The sequence below is a fragment of the Saimiri boliviensis genome, chromosome 1 (assembly GCF_048565385.1).
Source record: "Saimiri boliviensis isolate mSaiBol1 chromosome 1, mSaiBol1.pri, whole genome shotgun sequence".
Lineage (NCBI taxonomy): Eukaryota > Metazoa > Chordata > Mammalia > Primates > Cebidae > Saimiri > Saimiri boliviensis.
The window spans coordinates 69066527-69077212 of NC_133449.1; the positions used below are offsets into that span (position 1 = coordinate 69066527).

At 42.4% G+C, this 10686-nt stretch overlaps 1 protein-coding gene across 4 annotated transcripts in view; it reads right to left on the bottom strand.

Moving 5' to 3' along the window:
- The window catches only part of ANTXR1 (ANTXR cell adhesion molecule 1), a 266805-nt gene extending 262717 nt beyond the window's left edge, over positions 1–4088 (bottom strand). For all 4 annotated transcript variants that reach the window (XM_003922664.4, XM_074398773.1, XM_074398788.1 and 1 more), the window contains exon 1: positions 3579–4088. In XM_003922664.4, coding sequence (XP_003922713.1) covers positions 3579–3736 — 158 coding nt within the window. In that variant the 5' untranslated portion in view covers positions 3737–4088. The remainder of the gene's footprint in view (positions 1–3578) is intronic.
- Between the last annotated feature and the right edge of the window lie 6598 nt (positions 4089–10686).

A 10686-nucleotide genomic window follows, 5' to 3' on the forward strand; every position in this document is an offset into this window, starting at 1 on the left:
CTTTCGGGACCACCCAGGGGCCTGTTTGCTACCACTGCCTTTCGGTCCACCCCCCAGCTCTGGACTCATCAATCTCATAAATTAGCCTGGATCCCAATGGTAAGCTAGTGGTGTGTGTACTATCACACCAAGTTCTAGCAAGTTTTTCATTCAGCACAAAAATATCCTTCTCTTCCAGCCATCGAAGAGCTAAAGGAAGTCAGAGGCATCCACCTGAATGTCTGTGAGGGTCTCTCCACCATTTTTTTCCTGGAGCATTTTTGGGTCCCAGGTGTGCTTCAAAGAATCCTATGGTGCATTTAGAAATTTACTCCAGGATTAAATATAAAAGCAGTAGCATCCTTTATAATAGCAAGGGGCTTGGAAGTCAGCACGCTGGTTAGAGACCCACTTGACATGATTTTTTTAAAAATTCAAAATAACTTAGTTTTGTTGAATATAAAAGTAATATATGTTCATTACAGAAAAGTTTGAAAATTAAGAAAAACATAAACAGAATTTAAAATTCTACCTGCTAGAGACAAATACTACTACCATATTGGTAAATAGAGACATACACATGTGTGTGTTTAACTTTTTAAAACAGAATCATAATGCAGATGATGTTTAGCAATTGCATTTTCATCTAAACATATATAGTAAGAATTACATATTTCTCTTAAAATAGCTTACAAGCATGTATAGCATGCAATGTATGTTCAATACTATACCTATATCATACCTTAGTAAATCCCCTGTTATTAGACACATGTAATCCTCAGCTTTTTATTATAAACATCACCTCCATAAACATACATATAGGTACTTCTTTGTGACTATTTGGATTTTTTCTTTAGGACATGAAATTGTTGGATGGAAAGGTAGACCCCTCATTTTTTAAAGGCATTTGATATACATGTTGCCAAATTATCTTCTTGTCTGCACTATCCAGTACGGTAGCCACATGTGGCTATTAAAGTTCAGGTTAGTTAAACTTGAAGAAAATTAAAACTTAACTTCCTTAATGGCACTAGTTACATTTCAAGTGCTCAATTTACATATGGCTAGTAGCTACTGTACTGAACTGCACAGACATAGAACTTTTCCACCATCCTAGAAAGTTCTACTGGACAGCGCAAGTCTAGAAAGACTGTACCAATTTACATTTTCCCTAGTAAGAGATGACAGTGCCTACCTCCTGCAAATTGGCCAGTACTGATTATTGTAATCCTCTAAAAGCTTTTGTCAATCTGATAAAAATTATAGTTTGATTTTTTCATTTTTTTTATTAATAATGATCTTTTTAGTTGATTTATGGACTTTCACATTTTTTCTCTTGTGAATTACACATTTAGGCTATTTCCTATCAGGATTTTTCTTTTACTACTTTTTATATATGGAAATCAATGTTTAGAGAGGAATTCATGTGACAAAAGTTGCTGTAACTTATTTTTCATTGCTTATTTTTCATTTATAGAAGTGTAAAGTTGTAGTATATTCAAATCTCTATTTTCATTTATGGTTTCTGCCTTGTCATGCTTCAAAAGCTCTAAATACAAGGTTACAGTAATATTTATCTAAATTATCTTCTAGTTCTTTCATCATTTCATTTTAAATATTTAGATTTTCAATCTTTCTGAAATTTATTTTTGTGTATGGTGTGTAAAGTATAAACCTAACCTTTTCCTTTCCCATATTATCAATCACTTGTCCAAGAACCATTTTTTTAAAAAAAAATGAATCATTATATACTGATTTGAAATTCCACTAAATGTTTACATGTACTTGGATCTACACGTACTTGTCTTTTTAGATTTTCTACTCTATCCACCTATTTGGTCTTTACCATCCTGTTTTTATTAATTTACATAGTAATACATTTTAATATTTGGAGAGATGGAGAGAATGTCTTCATTATTCTTTTCCAAAATGTTTCAGCCCTTTTTACTGTTTTTTTTTTTTCTAAGATAAGCCTAGAATCATTTTGTAAAATTCTTATAATCAAAACAAACCCTTTCAGAACGTTGACTGAAAAGTTGAATTCAATTTCTAAATTGGGGAAAACTGGTTATGTCTACAGTATCCATAACTCTGTAGTATCCCTACAGTCATCCATTCAGAGACATGGTGATTCTGTCTTTTTTTTTTCCCCATATATTCCTGAATATCATTCTGAATTGCTCTTTTAAAAAGCACGAATGAGGAGCACCTCCGACTGTTTTCAGGCACTGTCTCCGAGTCTGTGAGCTGGCGCTCCTAGCTACTAGAAGTAACAAAAGAAATTCCATTCCTTAGCTCTGGAGCATATTTTCAGTATCCACCTTCTCATAAATCTGCAGAAAAGAAATCTCACTTTTCATCCAAAGAATCTGGAGTTCAAAACAGCCTTTACGGAAAAATCAAACTCCAGGGGCAACTGCAAAGCACATTTGGTGTCTAGCTAGCCAGCTTATTTTGCAGGACTCTTTTTCCAACTCCTAAATACTTTCCAGTCTGTGAAATCCATCTCCCCACCATTGTAACAGCAAAGCGCCTCCCCTGGCACTGGAGAGCTCACTCAGTTTTAATGAGCACGGATCTTCTATGAGGGGCTTTTATTGTTGAAGCTGGTTTTCAGCAGATAGCATGAAGCTTCCTTGGGTGACTGTGGGTTGGCAAACCTATGGGGATTTGGGAAATGCTTCATTGGTCAGAATTCAGCTCTCCCTTGAACAAATCCTAAAACCTAACCATTATCCATTTTTTTTTTTTTTTTTGCAAGGAAACCAGGGCTCCTGCACCTCCCTGGTAGCCCACCAGTCAAACGGCCAAAACCTTGAATTCACCTACATCTGGGGTTCTCAAGTCGAGAGGGAGGGACATTGGGCAGTGTCTGGAGGCATTTTTACTAGTCACCACTAATAGAGAAGGAGTAGGGGGTGGGAGATGTTACTGGCATCCAGTGGCCAGAGGCTAAGGATCCTGCTAAACATACTACAACGCATGGGACAGCCCCCACCACATAGCATTACTAGGATTCAATCTCAGAAGTGCCAAGGTTAAGAAACCCTGCCTTTCATTTTTCACTCAGTGCTCCGTGAGAAGCATGCATTATATGATTACGAGTAAAGGTAATGCCTTCCGAGGAGCAACGTTTCAAAAATAAATAAATAAATAAAAATAAAAATAAAAATAAAAATAAATGAGCCGATTGACTTAAACATGCCCAAGCCTCTAACTTTAGGAGTGTCTGCAAGTTCTGTCTTTCTTTGGTAAGCAAGCCTTTCCCACCAACACCGGAGGGAGTCACAGAAACTCAGCGAGACAATAGCATCCTCCAAGCCCCTGGCACGCTCCTGGGACACAGAAAGCAAGGCAGAAAAGAAGTCTGTCCCCTTCCGAGCAAGCGGCGTCACCTTGGCTGCGGGCGCTGGAGCCGAGGCTGGGCGGAGTGCGCCCCAACAAAGGAGCAGCGCTCCGCTGCCGCCTGCCGCGGTTGCCCTGCGCCCTTGGAGATAGATGCGCGCCTGTCCCCAGGCGACCCTGCCCGCGAGCCCGGCCGGGGCGAAAGCATCTTTGCCCACTTAGCCTGGGGTGGGAGGACAAGTCGCGGCACTTACTTGTCCAAAATGAAGTACAGGTCGAATCCGCCGTAGCAGGCTGGACCCCCATCCTCCCTGCGTCCCCCGTGCCCGTGCCCGGCGCAGATGAGCACCAGAGTGGCCAAAGAGAGCCACTGGACGCCGATGCCTAGGGCTCTCCGCTCCGCCGTGGCCATGGCCCGCAGCCCGGGGAGAGCAGGGTCCGCTCCTTCCCACGCTCCACGAACTCGCCACGACCCTCAGGGACGCGCCATCCGCGGGCCCCTCGTCGCGGGTCCTTTATTCCCCCTCGCTCCCTCGCGACTCCCCGGAAGCAATTGTCTGGAGGAGTTCAAGATTTTCGCTCTGGTTTCCGCTCCGATGCCGTTTCTGGGTTTCGGGTTTCAAGGATCCCAATCCGGTCCTCTGCTTCTTTAAAGGGGCTGCTCCGGGCGGGGGCCGCCGGGACGCTCCCGAGGCCGCGCCGAGGTTTTGCAATGGAAGGAGTTCCGTCCGGACGGTTCTTTGTCCCAGATTTTAAATACGATGGGATGGGTTTTCAAATTGTTCTTGATGGGGGGAGTGCTTTGCCTTCTCTCCTTCCTCTCTGCCCCCCTTTCTCGTTCCTACAGGGAAGAAAGTTCAAAGGCTGCCACCTTGTGGACAAAAGCAGCGACAGCACGCGTGGGACCCGTGGGAGTGCGGCGGGGGCGGGGGCCTTCCAGGCTTCGGGGATAAATCTCCTGTCCTTATCATTCTCAAGTGAGCGGTGCATGTTTTCTTACTCCTTACTTCTTCCCACGTACTTTCTTTTTCCATGACCACCTCTCCATTCTCTCTAGCCCTTTTATCCCTCCTTTTCCTTTCCTAGCCCGCATCTGTTGATACGATCACCGAACACTGGAAGAGAACTTGTTTCCTCCAAGCACAGTGGCTCCGGCTTTCCAGGCTAGGACCTTTGCAAACAAGCCACTGTGCAGATGAAGTAGGGAAAAACGAGGCCTTTGTGGTCTGAGTCATCAGAGTGACCTTACATAGTTTTTGCCTGGACCGTAAAAGAGACTGTTGGGGTCCGGTCTGAAAACAGCACAAACAATCCCACAGAGTGTGGTACTCAGGGCCGCTCCCGGCACGGAACAGCTGAGCCTTCTAGATTGCCACCATCTCCATCTTTTAGAGATTCTATGATAATAGTTCTTCTTTTCCGCCTATGAACTTTGACTTTTTCTCTCTTTAATTTAGGACAGAGGAAGTAAACAGCTTACAAGAATCTAGACGCACCAAGCAGTTTGGAACTGGCAGGAAAGTTCTGTGCTAGCCTCTCTAAAGTGGAGAATCTTCCTTAGAGCAGCCTCTGAGCCCCTGTTCCGAGTGGTATCCCAGTTCTAGCTTTCTATTGTCTTCCACTCTGGGAGCCCTCAGTGCATATGCATGTACCGTTTTCCCAGGATTCTTCTTCTAGATACACATCTTCCCCTCCACTTGGGTGCCTCCCAGACCCTTACACCCCAATATGTTGCTCCATGGTGGTTTTCCCCAACATGTACACCATGGAATTCTAGTGCTTGGAATGGTCCACTAACCAATAATCATGTCAAATCAGCCTTGAAGATTTGTTATGCATTGCACTGAACTGCCTCCAAAATGAACCCAGTGTTTCTCACCTCCTGGAATTCACACCCCTCCCACCTTGAGTGAGACTGACCTGTGAGTAATTAATAAGATGGTGTACGGCTTTTGAGGATAGGCCATAGAGATGTTGCGCTTTTTCCCTTCTCTCTTGCATCACTCATTGTAGGAGAGCCCACTGCCATGTTGGGAGAACACGCAAGCAGTGCCAAAGAGGGGTCCGTGTGGCAAGGAACTGAGATCCCTGCTGGCAGCCGATATCATTTTGCCAGGCATGTGAGTGACCCATCTTGGACATAGGTGCCCCAAGCTCCTGTGAAGCCTTCAGCTGACTGCAGCCCTGGCTGACATCTTGACTGCAACCTCATGAGAGACCCCAAACCAGAACCACCCAGCTGTCGGGGTCCGGTGATTCCTGACCCACAGAAATAAGCTAATTTTTATTAGTTTAAGTCTATAAGTTTGGGGGCAATTTTAAATGTAATAAAAGATAACTAACAAACGTCTAGTATCGTGTTAAAGCCTTGAGAATTTCTGTAAGAAAAAAATTGCTGAACTCTATTTCCCAGACTTACTTGACCATGAAACTATTGTTTCATAGATAACATGTATTAAACCCATACTGTGGGAATTATTGCTCTCAGGAAAAAATAGTTGGTGGGGGGGGGATTAAAATACCCTAACCTTCCACGTCTTCCTCTTCTGTATCTTCTTTCTCCTCAAAGGGTTGAAAACCCACACTCACCCCACTGCAGCTCATTGACTTGAAACACAGTGAGGAGACCTATAGAAATCAGATGGGTAAGGGAAAGCAGGAACACTGGTGGGAACTGGTTAAGAAGAAGAGGGATATGACAGTGTGATGGAGAGAGTGCTTATGGGATTTGCAAGGTATAGGAAAGGGCTTGAATGTGGAAAGGGGGTGGAGGGCAGGAGGAACCAGGGAAGCATTAAGAATGTCTTCTGTCATCCTCATGCCCCCAAGGCCCTCTCAGGTTGTTTAGAGTTTGGGTGACAGAGAAATGTGTTGAGAGCTTTATAGGCAAAATAGTTGAGAAAGTTAGCCTAGAAGGAAGCAGGAGGTGTCCTGATAAAGCTCTTCAAAGTTAGAGACACCCTTATCCAAGATAGATGAGGGCGTAGTTCTTCCAGGGGTGAATGGAGAGAGGATATTCCATGGGAAACAAAGTTATGGGGAAGGGGAGAGAGAGCAACAGTCTCCTCTGGGACAAAGATGGTATTTTCCAGGGCAGACAGGCAGTGCGGGGCGGGGGGAGACTTAGATATTTAAATGTCCCAGTGTGTATGGCTTTTCCCCCCCAGGATTATAGAGAAAAGTCCATCTCTAGATCTTAAAAGGGCTCCATGCTTCTCCTCTCCAGCCTGAAGAAATCCATTCCAGGCTGTTTCTTCTACCTAGAGGGCTTTGCGCCATCCTCACTCACTGTGGGGAAGTGTCCTCCAAACATTCCCATGAAGTGAACTTGAAGTTGAGCTACAGAGACATGTTATTTGCAGGGAGGGTTTAAATATGACAAAGATGTCCATAGTCCATAACAGTGGTAAATGAAACCTCTTCTGTGATCCTAGCATGTTTGCTCGGTGGGAGACATTGTCAGGTGTTATAAATTGGCAACAACTTTTGCCTTTGTTTGTTAGACTGTAGTGGCCTCAAAATTAGTGCTTGTAGAGAAATTGGACAGTCACTGCAGGCTAGAGGGGGGATTTGGGGAGAGTCTTGAGGGGATTCTGTTAGCATTTCCCAGATTGATTTCACAACTGAGAGACATCTAAAGTTCAGGATCTTCCTACCCAAATGTTACCATCCTCTTGAGTTAATTCTCAGTGTTCTGACTTGATTGGGAGTGTCCTGGTTCCTAATGCCTTCCAAGGACTCCAGTGTTCTGGAAGAGGTTGATCAGTCTTTTCAAGGTCCATAGAGATAGATACATGAGGTTTGGAAGGGACTCTTCTGCTTTTCTAATTCAAGGCAGTGGAATAATGATATACATGGTGATGTTCAGCCTATGGATGGATATTTCTGGAGTTGGAGAAGTACAGGAGAAAATTAACCATGCACATGAGAGTGTTTGAAGGGTAACCTGGAAGCCTAGGCAGGGAAGAGCTTCTTATATGAAGAAGTAGTCAACAGAGCCACATGCTATGGAAGTTGGAAGGATAAGCCCTAAGAAAACTCCAGGAGGATTTGGCACAAGTGTCACTGTGTCACCAAGGAGCATCCCAGTAAAGTAGTGCAAAGAATGTTAGACTGAGCTGGGTTACCAGGAAGCAGAAGGCTCATTCAAGAAGATAAGGGGATAAGGGGTAACTTGTAAATGTTCAAATGTTTTATTTGCCACAAGGAAGAATCCCAAGATATTCAAAGTTACCAGGAATTTCAAGGTCCTGCCTTTCAAAAGATTGGAGAGTTTGTCTGACTAGACTGATCGTTTCAAGGCTTTAGTCCTGCACTCTGATCACTCTCCTATCTGAATTTACTAGGCTTCCTTCCTTGAGACAGTAATTTTTAAATATGCCCTGCCTATCTGTAATATTAGCCTCTTGGTAACTCAGTCTCTGTTACTTGCCCTCTACTTTTGAGCACATGTGACCGGGCCCTTTCCCCCGGTTGTCAAATACGAAGTTTACTGCCCTAATAATCTATCAAGAACTCACTGGGCACTAAGTATCATTTGTCTGCATTCTTAACAAAGGTTTGGAAAAGGCTCCAGGTAATTCAGACTACCCCCAAAAAATTTGCGTAAAAAGTAATTTTTCCCTAAAAAAGACATATTTGCCGCAATATGGAAAAATTTCATTCTCTCCATAAAGTTTTATGTCAATCAGGTAGGTCCAATGTTTGCCAGGTTCTTCGAGGACCCTCTAGTCCCTGGGACCACCAAAGGCAAAAAGCGAAGCGAGCATTGCTAGAAGCAATTTATTATCTGGAAAAATAAAGTGTCTTCAGAATCTGAATCAGCTAAGTATTGACTTTTGGTGACAGAGAAAGCAAAGATACAGTAATAAAGTTAAGCTCAGAGGCAGAACCATAGGCTAGAGCAAGATATCCTGATGGTATCCTATAAAGTCAAGCCAGCCACACTTTAGCCCAGAAACAGTCAAAACCTTGTTGAACTCAGCATCCAATTGATACCCTATCCAAAGCCCAACCAAGTCAACCTTAAACATAAATTCAGTCCAATAAGTCCCTTGACTCATTTAAGGACAAACCAAAACTCATCACAAAGCCCTGCAAACACCTATTCCAATGCAGTGATAACAACCATTCTACACAGGCCCAGTCAAACCGACCAATTCAGAGTCCTGCACAAAATGAGCCCATTTCCTATATCAGTCAGTACCAGCCCAGAGGCAGATCCTGTTTAATCTGGTTTGCATGCCAGCTCAGCTAAGGCCACACAACATCCCTGTGCATCTTAAGTCACAGCCAAGCCTCTAAAAAGCACATTCTTATCAAGGACCCAGTCAAGAATAATCCATAATTTATAACAACATAACCTAAAATGTTCATTTCAGATGCTCAAAAGTACCCAAAGACTTGCTGAACAAATGGTTCATTTCATTCAGACCGGAGACCAGGCCAATCCAACTCAGAACTCAGATGAGATGAGAGTGGAAATTGGAAGCCAGTATTAAACAAGTCAAAGCCAGCACAAATCTAGACACAAGACCAGTTCCCCCCAGTCCTGTCCAGTTCTGCTCAATTCTGGCATAATGAAACATATTTAAGACTAGGGTCTTACTCGGAGACACCAGATCAGTTTACAACTGAAGATGCCAGCAAAAATCTGCCCAAACCCATCAAACTTAAAATTCCTTGGATCATTTTGCTAACGGCCACTATCCAAGTCCCAAGCCAGAGGGACTAATGGTTCTCAGAATGTGTGAGCATGTGTGTGTGTGTTGTGATTGACGTGGGGAGTGGGTATTGTGAAGGTGTGGACAAAAAGATTTGCTCACTCTTAACAACCAGTGGAGCTTTTTCAAGGTACCTTCATCTGAAGAATATCAGTAATGAGTATGGGGTTTGAGGACACACATATTTAAATACAGTGGCCCATTTTGTTTCCTTCTTGCTTCAGGCCCTCTTCTTCCTGATGTGATCTTTTGAAATATGTAGAATGAATGATCACTCCCATATACTGTTTGAGAATGGATGACTGTGCAAGTACCTTACTTGTCCATACCACAACTTCCTATCCACAAAATGGGGATCATAATATTATGTACCTCATTGGGTTGTTACAAAGTTTCCGTAAGATAATGTATGTCATGTGTGGTCCTAATGAAGCATGCAGTCAGTGTTGGCTTTTATTGTTATTGGAGGGTTCGGGGAAATTGCAGGTGAATTTCTTCTAGATATGAGAAAAAGTTTTAGAAGATTTACTTTTAGAGTGGCTCACCAGTGAACCAAAGCTCTTTCTCTACTGTGGATATTCACATTATCAACTTTGAGAAATGCAAAGATAAATATTCTAGCTCATCCAGGAACTACTGGGAGTTGTTGGTTTCCTAGGATGCATGCAGAAAACAAATAGAAAACATGCTTTGGGGGATATCAGTTGTCTATTGGCAGCCCTGCTGTTTCTGCTAGCCAAAAGTGCTGGATAGCTAAACTTTAGTGAAATGTCTTGAGTACATTCTAATAACCTGTGTTGCTTCTTTCTGATATTGAGTTTTGAGATCTGGGGATCCATAAGAAAGAGCTATTATTATTCATTTTCATTAACTCATTCATTCATTTAAAAATAGTTTTTGGATATCTATTATTATATGGCAGACCCTGTGTTTACTTTGAAGATACCAAAATAAATATAACCTGGACCTTAACAGAGTTTAGTTAGGAGACAAACACATAAAACAGGTGTTGGTACAATAGCAAGTTTAGTCTATCTTTTAGAGGAAGCTCAACATGTTCCAATCACTGCACTGTGTCAATCACAAGAAGAAGTAGTTCTGACATAGTGGAATCCTTAGTGAGGATCTTAATTGTAGTCATAAATATAAGCACTTAAATTGTGAGCTTAACCCAAAGAAATAGTGGGGTCAATTAACAGATAAAGAAGACCAAGAGCCTTTATAGCATAGGGGAATTACCATCTTCGCTTGAAATAGAGGGAAAAAACTCAATGAATTTATTACAAATCCAAGGGCCAAGAAGAAGGAAGTAAAGGTCCATCTATAGAAAACTGTACTCTAGAAATCAAATTTTCTCAGAGACAGAGGCAGAAACCTCAGGTGGTGGACAAAAAGGCTTTTTAATTTGCTGTCTGAACAGAAAACTGTAAAACAGAAGTATGTCAGGAGGTCATTACAACCTGAGAAAGTAATGGTGTCAGCTTAAGCAGTGTTTAATCATGTAGTCAGTTCAAGAACTGTGGGAAAGAGAAAAGGGGAGAAATCCAAATCCTATAAATAGTAATACTCTATGCACATGTAGTAGACACATTTGGAATTTTTTTCCACATTTTGATTGTTACCCATAAATAATATTATC